Source organism: Salmo salar, chromosome 11 (assembly GCF_965601325.2).
Source record: "Salmo salar chromosome 11, fSalSal1, whole genome shotgun sequence".
In the NCBI taxonomy this organism is placed as follows: domain Eukaryota; kingdom Metazoa; phylum Chordata; class Actinopteri; order Salmoniformes; family Salmonidae; genus Salmo; species Salmo salar.
This window is the reverse complement of record NC_138301.1, coordinates 84,853,850-84,869,530: the sequence shown is the minus strand read 5'-3', so window position 1 is coordinate 84,869,530 and position 15,681 is coordinate 84,853,850. Positions and strand designations below refer to the sequence as shown.

At 47.3% G+C, this 15,681-nt stretch overlaps 1 protein-coding gene across 5 annotated transcripts in view; it reads right to left on the bottom strand.

The window, feature by feature from the left end:
* LOC106562976 (disabled homolog 2-interacting protein) overlaps nucleotides 1-15,681 on the bottom strand; it is a 207,830-nt gene that overhangs the window by 78,432 nt on the left and 113,717 nt on the right. The window contains exon 1 of one of the 5 annotated variants that reach the window (XM_014128142.3): nucleotides 5,969-6,273. The exons of the other annotated variants lie outside the window; for them this stretch is intronic. Coding sequence (XP_013983617.1) covers nucleotides 5,969-5,991 — 23 coding nt within the window. The 5' untranslated portion in view covers nucleotides 5,992-6,273. Of the gene's footprint in view, nucleotides 1-5,968; nucleotides 6,274-15,681 lie in introns of those variants that run through there. 5 annotated transcript variants of the gene reach the window in all.

The following is a 15,681-nucleotide window of genomic DNA, read 5'->3' as shown; positions in this document are numbered from 1 at the left end:
CTTCAGAGACCATGCCACGCAACCGCTTCAGAGACCACGCCACGCAACCGCTTCAGAGAGAGCACGCCACGCAACCGCTTCAGAGACCATGCCACGCAACCGCTTCAGAGACCACGCCACGCAACCGCTTCAGAGAGACCACGCCACACAACCGCTTCAGAGACCACGCCACGCAACCGCTTCAGAGACCATGCCACGCAACCGCTTCAGAGACCATGCCACGCAACCGCTTCAGAGACCACGCCACGCAACCGCTTCAGAGAGAGCATGCCACGCAACCGCTTCAGAGAGACCACGCCACGCAACCGCTTCAGAGACCACGCCACGCAACCGCTTCAGAGACCACGCCACGCAACCGCTTCAGAGAGACCACGCCACGCAACCGCTTCAGAGAGACCACGCCACGCAACCGCTTCAGAGACCACGCCACGCAACCGCTTCAGAGAGACCATGCCACGCAATCGCTTCAGAGACCAGGCCACGCAACCGCTTCAGAGAGACCACGCCACGCAACCGCTTCAGAGAGACCACGCCACGCAACCGCTTCAGAGAGACCACGCCACGCAACCGCTTCAGAGAGACCACGCCACGCAACCGCTTCAGAGAGAGCACGCCACGCAACCGCTTCAGAGACCATGCCACGCAACCGCTTCAGAGAGACCACGCCACGCAACCGCTTCAGAGAGAGCACGCCACGCAACCGCTTCAGAGCCCACGCCACGCAACCGCTTCAGAGACCACGCCACGCAATCGCTTCAGAGAGAGCATGCCACGCAACCGCTTCAGAGACCATGCCACGCAACCGCTTCAGAGAGACCACGCCACGCAACCACTTCAGAGACCACGCCACGCAACCGCTTCAGAGACCACGCCACGCAACCGCTTCAGAGAGACCACGCCACGCAACCGCTTCAGAGACCATGCCACGCAATCGCTTCAGAGACCACGCCACGCAACCGCTTCAGAGAGACCATGCCACGCAACCGCTTCAGAGAGACCACGCCAAGCAACCGCTTCAGCGAGAGCATGCCACGCAACCGCTTCAGAGAGACCACGCCACGCAACCGCTTCAGAGAGAGCACGCCACGCAACCGCTTCAGAGACCATGCCACGCAACCGCTTCAGAGAGACCACGCCACGCAACCGCTTCAGAGAGAGCACGCCACGCAACCGCTTCAGAGACCATGCCACGCAACCGCTTCAGAGACCACGCCACGCAACCGCTTCAGAGAGACCATGCCACGCAACCGCTTCAGAGAGACCACGCCACACAACCGCTTCAGAGACCACGCCACGCAACCGCTTCAGAGACCACGCCATGCAACCGCTTCAGAGAGACCACGCCACGCAACCGCTTCAGAGAGAGCACGCCACGCAACCGCTTCAGAGACCATGCCACGCAACCGCTTCAGAGACCACGCCACGCAACCGCTTCAGAGAGACCACGCCACACAACCGCTTCAGAGACCACGCCACGCAACCGCTTCAGAGACCATGCCACGCAACCGCTTCAGAGACCATGCCACGCAACCGCTTCAGAGACCACGCCACGCAACCGCTTCAGAGAGAGCATGCCACGCAACCGCTTCAGAGAGACCACGCCACGCAACCGCTTCAGAGACCACGCCACGCAACCGCTTCAGAGACCACGCCACGCAACCGCTTCAGAGAGACCACGCCACGCAACCGCTTCAGAGACCACGCCACGCAACCGCTTCAGAGAGACCATGCCACGCAATCGCTTCAGAGACCAGGCCACGCAACCGCTTCAGAGAGACCACGCCACGCAACCGCTTCAGAGAGACCACGCCACGCAACCGCTTCAGAGAGACCACGCCACGCAACCGCTTCAGAGAGACCACGCCACGCAACCGCTTCAGAGAGACCACGCCACGCAACTGCTTCAGAGAGAGCACGCCACGCAACCGCTTCAGAGACCATGCCACGCAACCGCTTCAGAGAGACCACGCCACGCAACCGCTTCAGAGAGAGCACGCCACGCAACCGCTTCAGAGCCCACGCCACGCAACCGCTTCAGAGACCACGCCACGCAACCGCTTCAGAGAGAGCATGCCACGCAACCGCTTCAGAGACCATGCCACGCAACCGCTTCAGAGAGACCACGCCACGCAACCGCTTCAGAGACCACGCCACGCAACCGCTTCAGAGACCACGCCACGCAACCGCTTCAGAGAGACCACGCCACGCAACCGCTTCAGAGACCATGCCACGCAATCGCTTCAGAGACCACGCCACGCAACCGCTTCAGAGAGACCATGCCACGCAACCGTTTCAGAGACCACGCCACGCAACCGCTTCAGAGACCACGCCACGCAACCGCTTCAGAGAGACCATGCCACGCAACCGCTTCAGAGACAATGCCACACAACCGCTTCAGAGAGAGCATGCCACGCAACCGCTTCAGAGAGACCACGCCACGCAACCGCTTCAGAGACACCACGCCATGCAACCGCTTCAGAGAGAGCACGCCACGCAACCGCTTCAGAGAGACCACGCCACGCAACCGCTTCAGAGAGATTATGCGACACCTGCGGCAAGTGCACACGAAACAAAGCCCATGAAAACTGTGTGCAGTGCAACCAATTTGTTTGTGGGGATATCTCACACAAAGCCCCGAAGTTGTGTGCTGACTTTGGCCCCGAAGCATAAAGAGAAGACGAGATTGATTCATGCATGAAGGCACGAGTATAAGGGCACAATACACTGTCCAATGCAATCAACAAAAGAATGTTTTATATCTTGTCATGAATATATTTCCACAAATATTTCTTGATGCATTTCATCCTTTACGATTGTTCATGCACTGGTGCTTTTGTTTAGGAATACGGCAAATAAATTGCACCCAGCTGGTTATATTATTATCTTTTACTTTCTAATATGTCAAAATAAGCTGTAACTGGAGTTTCTTAATTACTATAACTCTATTACTAATCAAATCTACAAGTAAAGTTGATCAAATGGACTACACTCAACTAAACAAATAACTATTGTTGTTTGTTTTTTTAATTGGTATATTTATTCATGCAATTAATCATTTACAATAATTTATGCACCATCTATCAAGCGTTGGCGCTTATGTTTGTGCGGGTTGATATGCATCGGATGCATATGCTAAAGGGGACGCTTGGCAACATTCTCTAGCGGGTATTTATAGGCTCAAAGGCCAGTCTGTTCTAGTGTTAAGGAAAGGAGAAATATTTGCTTGTGTCTGACATACGCTGGTGGCTTTGATTGACGGGTGCTTTTACGGGGGTGTGCGTGTGTGAGTTCGCTAATTCTCTCTGTGAGCCTATACACTGAGTGTAGAAAACATTATGAACACATGCTCTTTCCATGACACCGACTGATCAGGTGACTGCTACGATCCCTTATTGATGTCACTTGTTAAATCCACTTCAAATCAGTGTAGATGAAGGGGAGGAGACAGGTTAAAGAAGGATTTTTAAGCCTTGAGACAATTGAGACATGGATTGTGTATGTGTGTCATTCAGAGGGTGAATGGGCAGGACAAAAGATTTAAGTGCCTTTGAACAGGGTATGGTGGTAGGTTCCAGGTGCACCAGTTTGTGTCAAGAACTGCAATGCTGCTGGGTTTTTCACGCTCAACAGTTTCCCGCGTGTATCAAGAATGGTCCACCACCCAAAACTTGACACAAATGTGGGAAGCATTGGAGTCAACATGGGCCGGCATCCCTTCGAAATGCTTTCGACAGCTTGTAGAGTCCATGCCCTGACAAATTGAGGTTGTTTTGAGGCCAAAAATAGAAATGTGACCCCCCTCGGTGTACATTTGCCTGGCCAAATTCCAAGACCGTCACATGTCAAAGCCCTAGAGCCATGTATTCTCACAACTAGCCATGTATTCTCACAACTAGCCATGTATTCTCACAACAAAATATAGGTATTGTTACACATATAGTTCCACTGTTAAACTATTTCATTTAATCAAGACTAGGATTTACTTAAACTACTAGCACACAGCTCAGACACGCGTGCATGGCCCACAAGACATGCCACCAGAGGTCTCTTCACAGTCCCCAAGTCCAGAACAGACTATGGGAGGCGCACAGTACTACATAGAGCCATGACTACATGGAACTATTTTCTACATCAAGTAACTCATTCTAGAAATGAAATTGTACAGATAAAAATACACCTTATGGAACAGAGAGGACTGTGACGAGACACACACAGGCACAGATACACGCATTCACACACACGATAAAATATGCACTATACACACGCGTGCAAAATTGATTTTGTGTTGTATATATGTAATAGTAGAGTAGTGGCCTGAGGGCACACACGTCATGTGTTATGCAATCCATTGTGAAATGTAATGCAATGTTTTTAATTGTATATAACTGCCTTAAATTTGCTGGACCCCAGGAAGAGTAGCTTCTGCCTTGGCATGGGGATCCATAATAAACGGGGATCCATAATAAGTACAATACAATACCTTCTAAAGTGAAGTGGGCATTTAGAGGAGCCCTTCTACACCATTTAAATGAATGCAAATGAATCTCTCTATAGCCCTACAGTAGAGCGGTTTCAATAATAATTAGGAGATTGGAGACTCTTAGTATACACAGTGATGTTAAGCATGACTATGGGTTTTAACTTGACTACTCCCTGCTGAGAGAGAGAGCGGTGTGTGTGTGTGTGCGCGTGTGTGCGTGTGTGTGTGTGTGTGCGCAGAAAGAGAGAAAAAAGAGGATGAGCAGAGAGAGACACAGTCAAATAACCACATTACATAATTGTTATCATGCAGCATTCAGTATAAGAGCTGCTGGGGAAAATAGAAATGAGTTACAAACAAGCAGGCTTCTTACTTAAGCCGTTACATAACAACGACATCCTTATACCAGTGCTAAGGGAACATAGCTGAAGGAAGGTATTTGGGGGTGGGGTTACTGCAACAACAACAAAAAATGCTAATACGCGAACTAATAAAGGCCCATTGCAGTACTTCAGTTTTGTTTGCCCGCGCTACAGTCGGCTACATCGGTTTGCTAATACTAGTAAAGGCCAAGTGCACTACTTTTTATATTTAAGTAGTGGTGCTGTACAGTACTGTCACCTCCCTTACATAGCCACTGGAAGTAGGGGTGCAGAGAGTGCTACAGCACTTTTTTTTTTTAAACACATATATATATATTATTAAGATTTTTCAGGGGGTGCTGTAGCAATGTAAGGGAGGTGATAGTACTGTAAGAAAATGAAATGAGAAAAGGAGGATGAAGAGAGAGAATGAGCTCCTTACAAAGTTACATGGCAATGGATAGGAAAGTGCTGAAGGAACTGATGCTTGCCTGCAATAAGCCAAAACTTCTTAGACAGATAAAGTATGGTAACACTTACAAGGAAAAACACTAGAGCATGGCTGAACTGGTATTCAGAGCAAGCTTTTAAGGTCTGCCTCTCTCTCTCTCTCTCTCCCTCTCCCACTTCTATTATATTCTGTATTTTCTCAACATCAGAACTATTCTAGATCAAAACACAATAATAGAACGATACAATTGACTAATAGCGATAAATAAATAACAACATTATTACAAGCAATTTCCTCACATTAGTAAACTGAACTATATGCTTTGATGTCTTGTTCTGCACTACAGTGGATTTGCCCCTGGCACGGAATATTTCCATCTACAAGTCTGAACGCGTCCGCGTCCGCGTCCCTAAACCCTCGTTCTCAACCCTTTTCCAACCAGTTTCCTGTTTACCCCAAAACATTCCAATTCCAGTAACTATATTCTCCAAGCCATAACCTTCGTAAACATGATGTAACAGCTAGCGACAATAATTTGTTTAGGCTACACATCCCTGAGGGAAAGAGGGCGGAGGTCGCAAAATCAAACAGCGCGCAACAACTGTATCCATCATCAACACACACCAGCCAAGTTTTTACGAAAACATGAAGGCAACATAAGATAAGAACACTTACGATTTACTAAAGAGGTGAAACATTACTCCATGGAAACCCGCACGGATTCCCAAAAACACACCACTTCAATTTGGGTTGCATTCCTACGCGCGCTAATCGCAGCTTGTTTTCCGACTATTTTTGCATCCCTGGGAATGGGCCGCAGCCTTCCCTTTGAGCTACCATGCACACAGACTCCGAATATAGGCTGCTGTAGTCCCGAGGGAGCAGTCTGCTGTGCTGTGAGTCAAACACCCCCCATCTCCATTCCTCTCTCCACATCCCCTTTAAAAAAGCTTTTAGCGCTCATTTTCATGGAAAACAAAGCTGATGCGTATTGACAGTTTATTTCGGATAAATAAATAAATGGCATTTCATATATCAGTAGGCTACTTATTTTCTAATGTCGTGTAGCCTAAATTGTAAGGGGGGTAGGGGTACACATCGATCATTACAAACTGATTAATAACATAGTTATGTTGCTACCAATAATTTAGTAATAAAGCAAAAAAACTGATTTCACTTTGATAGGATTGTTTTATGACTGAGGATGCAGTATGAGAGATGGACATTGGACACCCAACTGAATTACTGAATCAAAGAAGCACAAAATCACAGCCACTTGGAGGCGGGGTGCTTACCAAGGGTATGGAGAATCATCCAGTCAATACCACCCCCAACTACACAGAATACAGATGACATCATCAACCAAGTGTACTCCTTCACAGTATGTTTCCCATGGATACGGATGTCAGTTTAGTGCTATCCGGTAAACTGATCCTAGATCTGTGCCACCAATACAGTGGCAACCCGTCATTCAGGGCAGGTGGGGTTGTTTAGCTTTTCTTTTTCTTTTTTTTTGCCTGTTTTCCATGTTATTTTGGCATTAATACGTGTCACATATCAGTTTGCAAACAATGTAAAAAAATGATAAAGTTAATAAAGCCGCATACAAACTTAGTCTCTTTTTTGCTTTCTTAAGTAAGGCAGCTCCAAAATACAAGTGTTTCAGCCTAGCTCAGTGCTTTCTGTGGTGGTGGGGCAGCCAGCGCAAAATACAGAGCGTAGGGGTTGGTAGTGTTCTCTAGCTGCGCTGTGATTGGCTCAGTGTTCTGTCACTCATGGCGACACTACGTCACCTCAAAATCATAGGGTAGAGCTCGATAATTCAAGCCCCTTGGGTGTTGCCATAGAGTTACATTAGAAGGGCCCGTCCAAGAAGGCTCATGGTCATTGGCCACAGATAAAATGACGTCTAATCACGTTATAGCTACAATAATTTTGATTGGACTGATGATGTCAACATCATACTTTCAAAATCTTAGCTAGCAAGCTGCAGTCATCATGATGAATCAAGTCGACAATCTACTGGCAAATCCTTTTCAATCCTTGTCATATGAAGAGAAATAATTAAGAGAAATTATAGATAAAACATATCGGTGCTCATCGGCCATTGGACACAAACATTACACAAAAAGTTGGAAATCTCAAATTCAATAATGAGTGGTTTGGAAGGAATCAGTGGCTAACTGCAAGCATTGCAAAGCAATCACTAGCCTGCTATTCAGTGGAGTGGGTGTGTGGTCCCGAGTCTGGGTTGAAGGGTCTCTTTTCCAAGCTTAAAAGGATACATTTTCAACATTGGCCATACTGTCAATCTAGCATGACTTCTGCCGCACTCAAAACAACTGGAAACTTGGAACTGGGAAATCTGACTTCAGTGAGTTCAAGACAACTGGGAACTCTGAAAAAAACCGAGATCCTACTGGGAAAATAAGTTTTGAATGGTCATCCAAATCGGAATTGCAAATTGGGAACTCTGGCCTCTTTCTAGCGCTCCGACCTGAAGATCACTGACGTCATCATGATTCGACCTTGTTTTTTTATGAGTTCCCAGTTGTCTTGAAAGCACCATAAATCCAGAGAATGCCAGACTTTCATGACAAAGTTTCATGTCAAAATTTGCCCATGAAGGACCTACATGCCACCTTCCTGTTCAAGTGAGCACAGCACATCAAAGTGAGTCCAAAAATGTATTGTATGCTGCTGCATAAATGATGTAATATGCCAGGGAGATATGTACACTGTCTGTAGCTTAGAAAATAATACTAAGTGTATGTTGTGTAGTAAGCTGTTAGTAGCCCACGTGCCTCACCCTAAGAATTTCGCCTACTGTTCTGACTTGGTGGTTCACATGTTGCCTATAGCCTGTTTTAGAGAAATGTTTCATTGTCTACTTATATGCCCCCTTTATTCATCCTACGGTTCTGACTTGGTGTACAGGGAGAATATTGTAAGAACGGCTCATGTTCTGAATTCTGTTGCTGTACATTCAAAAGTGCTGAACAAATAGTTATATCGTACCCTTATGCCATAGTTTGTACATCTCAATTGTCAGTAGAAACCACATTTGTTTAAGCAAGTCAGCCAAATCAGCTATGTTTTTTTTAAAGGCAGTAAATGAGGCTGAATTAACTGTTTCGCTGCCAGACAAGGCTCCGCTGATAGCCAGGTGTAGCAGTGGTAAGGTGTTGGGACTGCTGTTGGGATTCTGCTGTTGGGACAGCTTTATGTAGGTCCGAACAGTTTGTGGGCACCGTTTGGCACCGTTATAGTGCAATTAATGTATTGTTTAGTGTTGTGTTGTGTAGTGGCTTTGCTGGCATGCATTAAAAAAAACGTCTTTTTGGAGTTTGCCCCACCAAGATTGACATGCTAAAATAGTTTATAGTGCACTACTTGTGACCAGGGCTTATAAGGCTCTGGTCAAAATAAGTGCACTATATAGGGAATAGGGTGCCATTTGTGACGGAACGAGGGAGTCGACAGGGGAGCCACTGTAGTGACTTCAAATGACCTTAGAACACACACAGATGTTGGCACTTCCAGGAGGCAGAGAGCCTACAAACTCACCCCATACTGTTTAAATAATGAGGTGCAAATTGATCCAGTGTTTCATGTAAGCGAGTCAGAGTTAATACAGGTACTGTACTCTCAAAATGTGTACTAATTTAATGGATGTGTAATGGTTTCTGCTTGATGTTACTGCAAAACCTGGTAGTGGAGAAGCACACTAATTATCCAGTAGACAGAGGGCCATAAAGTGTAAGAAAAGTTTCGCAAGAAGAGTCTGTGTCAACAGTGGACACGTAAAAGGTAGCTTAGGTGTAACCAAGGCGCTAGAAACCTTACGAAACAGTGTCCTTACAACAATAGGCAAGCAGAGAGGAACTCTAATCTGCCTCGAAGAACCGAAACTGAAGGAGGTTTGGTGTGTTTACTCCTCTGCAGTAGATTGGTGTAGCTTCTAATCATAAACAAACTGTCCAGGATGGGATTTTACAGCAGGCAGGGCTGGTTAAAGTCTAACTACAATGCCATGGTAAAGTCTAGGACCTAGACTCTAGAACAATACATTGGGAGGATGTATTCATTTCTCTAGGTCTTGTTCATATTATACCCTAACACATAGTGTTGTCAGACTGTTTACAATCAAAATGCAAAATGCAAAATGGGGAACTACTCTTGAGTATGTTTGTGTCCAGTGTAGCGAAAGACAGACAGCGGTGGAGCAAATGTCATATCTCAGTGGCCGTGTCCAAATACCCATACTAGCATACTACATACTTAATAACTGCAGTGGGCTAAATTAGGGTCACACAGATTGTTTCTTTGTAGTCTTAAACACATTCACTTTGAAACAAAAGTATACACCTCACACACATGGTTGTGGGCTTACAAAAAAGAAGACACTTGTACCATGTCAGATATAGAGTTGAAATGTATTACATTTGGAGTTTGCATCCCAATATTACAGTTTACATACATCACAGAAGGTTGAAATATAGCAGAACTGTTTCACATAATAACACCGGATTTTCTGCGTTTTCTTTTATGAAACTATGAAATTAAGAAAAATATTATTAACATTCCACCCATGAGGCCACTAGGTAATTTGACTGCAGGAAATACACTGAAAACTATGTACTCATTGTCGCATACTATTTAGCACTTCGTTTTTAGTCAAAAGTATGCAGCAACGCATAGCGGCTCCTGACTGGCTGAGTAGGTGTCACGACTTCCACCGAAGTCGGCTCCTCTCCTTGTTCGGGCGACGTTCGGCGATCGACGTCACCGGCTTTCTAGCCATCGCCACTCCATTTTTCATATGTCCATTTGTTTTGTCTTGTTCCATACACACCTGGTTTTCATTCCATAATCACAATGCATGTATTTAGTCCTCTGTTCCCCTCCATGTCTTTGTGTGTAATTGTTTCTTGTTATGTGGGTATTGTCAGGCGCTATACTTTTGTTAAGTTCCATGTTTTTGGCACGCTTATGTTGTTATGTGCTGTCATTTTTTGACCGGAATTAAAGTGCGCCTATTTACTACATTCTGATCTCCTGCACCTGACTTCGCCTCCGTACACACCCTTGACAGAATTACACACCCGAACCATGGAGTCAGCAGGAGCAGGGACCCCGGTTAGAGGAGTCGAGGAGTGCGTCCAGGAACATTCTGCTATGTTACATCATCTTGGTGCCATGATGGATCGCTTTGTCCAGACTATGGACCGCTGGGAGAGACAGGAAGTCTCCCCAGTGCCGCGACCAGTGTAACCGGGGTTACCTCTACCCGTCCAGTCTGGAGCCAGTCCCAGTGGGATGCGTCTCTCCCTTCCCAGGGAGTATGATGGGACAGCAGCACAGTGCCAGGGATTCCTGTTACAACTGGACCTCTACCTGGCCACTGTGCACCCAGCTCCCTCGGAAAGGGAGAAAGTGTCTGCCCTCGTCTAATGCTTCTCGGGGAGAGCTCTGGAGTTGGCAAACGCTGTGTGGGGAGAAGGAGACGCGGCGTTGGACCACTTCAGGGAGTTCACCCGTTGCTTCCGGGCCGTCTTTGACAAACCGCCCGAAGGTAGAGCGGCGGGGGAACGGCTCTTTCATTTGAGGCAGGGGACGAGGAGCGCCCAGGAATTTGCCCTGGAATTCCAGATCTTGGCCGCCGGAGCAGGCTGGAACGACAGGGCCCTCATCGATCACTATCGGTGCAGCCTGCGCGAGGACATCCAACGTGAGCTGGCCTGCAGGGGTGCCACCATCTCCTTCGACCAACTGGTGGATTTGTCCATCCGGTTGGTGCCCATGGAGTTGGGAGGCACTGCGCGTAGGGAGACTGGAGGAGGAGCCATCACGTGCACCATCTGTGGCCGCAGAGGGCACACTGCTGGTCGGTGCCATGTCGGTTCCTCTGAGAGTCGAGGCAACAGGCAGGGCACCCTGGCGTCACCCCAGGTGAGTCTGCACCACACTCATCCATAGTCCTCTGTTGACCACCTGTTTGTACCTGATTGTTTCCCTGATTTTCCCCCGCATTCCCAGCATAAGGCGCTCGTCGATTCAGGCGCAGCTGGGAATTCTATCGACAGAGCATTAGCCCTTAGTTTAGGGATCCCCATTATTCCACCAGTACTTCCCAGCAGGTCGTCTCCTTCCTAGGGTATCACATTTTCACATCAGGGGTGGAGATGGAGAGTGACCACATTGCAGCCGTGCGTAATTGGCTGACTCCCACCACGGTAAAGGAGGTGCAGCGATTTTTAGGGTTTGACAATTACTACCGGAGATTTATCCGGGGTTTTTGCCAGGTGGCTGCTTCCATTACCTCAATGCTGAAGGGGGGTCCCGTACGGTTCCAGTGGTCGGCTGAGGTGGACAGGGCTTTTGGGCGGCTAAGAGCTCTGTTTACTTCGGCTCCCGTGCTGGCCCATCCGGATCCCTCTTTGGCGTTCATAGTGGAGGTGGACACATCCGAGGCTGGGATAGGAGCCGTGCTCTCACAGCGCTCGGGTATGCCACCAAAGCTCCGCCCCTGTGCTTTCTTCTCAAAGAAGCTCAGCCCAGCGGAGCGTAACTATGATGTGGGGGACCAGGAGCTGTTGGCTGTGGTTAAAGCGTTGAAGGCGTGGAGACATTGGCTTGAGGGGGCTAAACACCCTTTTCTCATCTGGACTGACCACCGCAACCTGGAGTACATCCAGGCAGCAAGGAGACTGAATCCTCATCAAGCAAGGTGGGCCATGTTCTTTACCCGTTTTGTGTTTACACTGTCCTACAGACCAGGTTCCCAGAATACGAAGGCAGACGCACTGTCCCGGCTATATGACACAGAGGAGCGGCCCATGGATCAGACTCCCATACTCCCGGCCTCTTGCCTGGTAGCGCTGGTCGTGTGGGAGCTGGACACGGACATTGAGCAGGCGTTGCGTACAGAGCCTGCTCCCCTCCAGTGTCCTGTCGGGCGTATGTACGTTCCGTCTGCTATCCGTGACCAGTTGATCTATTGGGCCCACACGTCACCCTCCTCTGGTCATCCGGGGATCGGTCGGACGGTGCGCTGTCTGACTGGGAAGTACTGGTGGCCCACCTTGGCTAAGGACGTGAGGGTTTATGTTTCCTCCTGCTCAGTGTGTGCCCAGTGTAAGGCTCCGAGACACCTGCCCAGAGGTAAGCTACACCCCTTACCCGTTCCACAACGACCTTGGTCACACCTGTCTGTGGATTTTTTAACCGATCTACGTCTTTCACAGGGAAACACTACGATCCTGGTCGTTGTGGATCGTTTCTCTAAGTCCTGTCGTCTCCTCCCTCTGCCCGGTCTTCCTACGGCCCTACAGACTGCGGAAGCCTTGTTTACTCACATCTTCCAGCACTACGGGGTGCCTGAGGACATAGTGTCTGATCGGGGTCCCCAGTTCACGTCAAGAGTCTGGAAGGCATTCATGGATCGTCTGGGGGTCTCGATCAGCCTTACCTCGGGTTTTCACCCCGAGAGTAACGGGCAGGTAGAGAGAGTCAACCAGGATGTGGGCATGTTTCTGCGGTCCTATTGCCAGGACCGGCCGGGGGAATGGGCGGCGTTCGTGCCCTGGGCCGAGATGGCACAGAACTCGCTTCGCCACTCCTCCACCAACCTCTCCCCCTAGGTGGGGCGGGGCGAGTGCGGGTGGATTTGTCCAAATTCAACAGACATGCGTCGCATTAACCAGCCTGACAATAGTTCATTTCCAATTCGATTAATTTCTCTAAACTCTAAATAGAATAGGAATGGAGTTATAGGCTTACTTAGGCTGGTTATAGGCAGACAATCACATTTGACTCATACCATAGTAAACAATATAGCCCATCTATCCTATTTAAAAAGGACTGAAGACAGAAACAAATCATTTGGTTCCATTTCAACATATGTTTTAGTGAAACTAAAGTGCTGTGTATATATATATTTAATATATAAATTAAATCAAATAGCCTAGTACACACACCAAAACTTTTCATAAGTTCAAATCAAAAGGCTATTGCACAGAACATTTTGGAAAGTCAGGTGTATTGCAAATTCAGCACCGCTAGACAGCAACATAATAAACTAAAGCACTGATCATTGGGAATGAGATCAGAATGGCTGCTAAGGCTTGACCCATACATAAAAAATTAAATAGGTAGCCTACAAAATTAAAACAATCCTTAACTCAAATTCAAAGGCCTGGTTAACATGACATAAATAACGCAGCCTCATCCCGAGTCCCCGATGCCGACACATTCAGAAATCAGGAGATAGTTTAGTATTTACTTTAAAAGCTCTGATGAAGGGCAAGAGAACAAAAAACTATTTTCAATGAGAAAACAGAAATCTACTTTGGGTATAAAAAAAGACGACGTAGCCTACGATGAGATACTCATTTTAAGGAGGACAAAAACTACTTAGTCAACATTTGAACACCAGAACGGAAGCTTCGCTATTCTGCATCTGACCAATGAAGTATCTTAGTTTTGTTGTTTGAAGAGAACCTGGGCCTGTCATTCACTGCCCACCTCTTCCAATGCATTGTGGAAAGGTGTGCATCGAATTCTACTAGATAAAGAGATGAAATAAGTATAACATCCTGGCATTTAACCCATACTTGATTTTCTAAAATTCACATACTATAAAACGTTATATTTTTGCATACGCTATTCGTTGATTTCGGGAGCGCATCCCCATATCTTATTGATCAGCTGTTGTCAAAGCCAAAATTATTATGACATCCAAGCATTTAAAGTACACTCCATTTTCAAAATGTTGCATACTATTAAACACAATTTTTTTTCTCTGCATACTGAAATGGCCTACTATTTAGGGCACAAGTATGGGTGTTCGGGACACGGCCAGTATCTTTGCTATTCATAGAGGAACACACAGTGGTTCTAAATAGAGACAGCCTGTTGTCTATTACCATGAATAGCATTCATAGAATCCGAGGCACGATTGCACGCACACAAATATCGGTCTTCGGAATGTTAGCCTGAGCAGTGCTGTGTGTACACAGCGATGAGTCTATGTAGATGGATGTGTTGTGTGTGTACATGGTTGTGTGTGTATGTATGTGTGTGTGTGTGGGTGTTTATGTGTGCTTTGGTGTGTGTACATGTGCGTGCATGCATGTGTGTGTGGTTGTGTGTGTGTGTGTGTCGGTTTACACTAGAGGGAGGCAGGGGGCAGCTTGTTGGGGCAAACAGACATAACATTCGTCAGGAGGTAAGAGGAGAAGACGTCAGGGAGCTAAGCGTCTGTTGGGAGTCCCCTAGGAGCCCCACCTCTAAGAGGTTATCCCCCTGGTTCCTGCTAACAGCTAACCTGTTTCACAGACAGAACACCACCCTGCAGCACTGACACAGAGAGAGGGAGGGAGAGGGGGATGGAGGGAGGAGAGAGAGAGAGGGGGGAGGAGGAGAAGAGCTGTAGACAACAAATTCATTTCAGACAAACTTCCACGGGCCTCCACTACAGGCAGATAGAGGGACAGAGAGAGAGAAAGTGAGAGAGATAGAGAGGAGGGAGGAAAGAGAGAGGGAGAGGAAGAGAGAGACAGAGCTAGATGGTTAGAAATAGTGTGTGTGTGTGTGTGTGTGTGTGTGTGTGTGTGTGTGTGTGTGTGTGTGTGTGTGTGTGTGTGTGTGTGTGTGTGTGTGTGTGTGTGTGTGTGTGTTTAACTATACTTGTGCGGACCAAATGTCCCCACAAGAATAGTAAACAAACAAAAATGTGACCAACTGGGGACATTTTGTTGATCCCCACAAGGTCAAATGCTATTTCTAGGTGGTTTAGGGTTAAGGTTAGAATTAGTGTTAGAATTAGTTTTATGGTTAGGGTTAGGAGCTAGGGTTAGTTTTGGGGTTGGGGTTAGGAGCTAGGGTTAGGTTTTCAGGTTAAGGTTAGGGTTAAGGTTATGGTAAGAGTTATGGGTTAGGGAAAATAGGATTTTGAATAGGACTGAATTATGTGTCCGCACAAGGTTAGTTCAAGTATTCAACACTCAGAAGGAAGGCAAGGAACATTTCATATCACTGAACATTACTGCAGAGGAGGACCGAGAGATGGGAAATTATAGGGAGATTCACCCTGCAATAAAGAGGAGATTGATCAGAAATAAACTGAAAGCATCTCCTCAGGCCACAGGGTCTCTCTTTCTCTCTATCTTTCTCTCTCTCCCCATCTCTGCCTCCCTTTCAAATCAATTCTATTTAAGTGAAATAGATAATAAATGAAAGTGAAATAAACAAACCCTTTTTTTACAGTAAACATTACACTCACTAAAGTTCCAAAAGAATAAAGACATTTCTCTCCCTCCATCCCTCCCTCCCTGCCTCCCTCCCTCCCTCCCTCCCTCCCTCCCTCCCTCCCTCCCTCTTTGGTG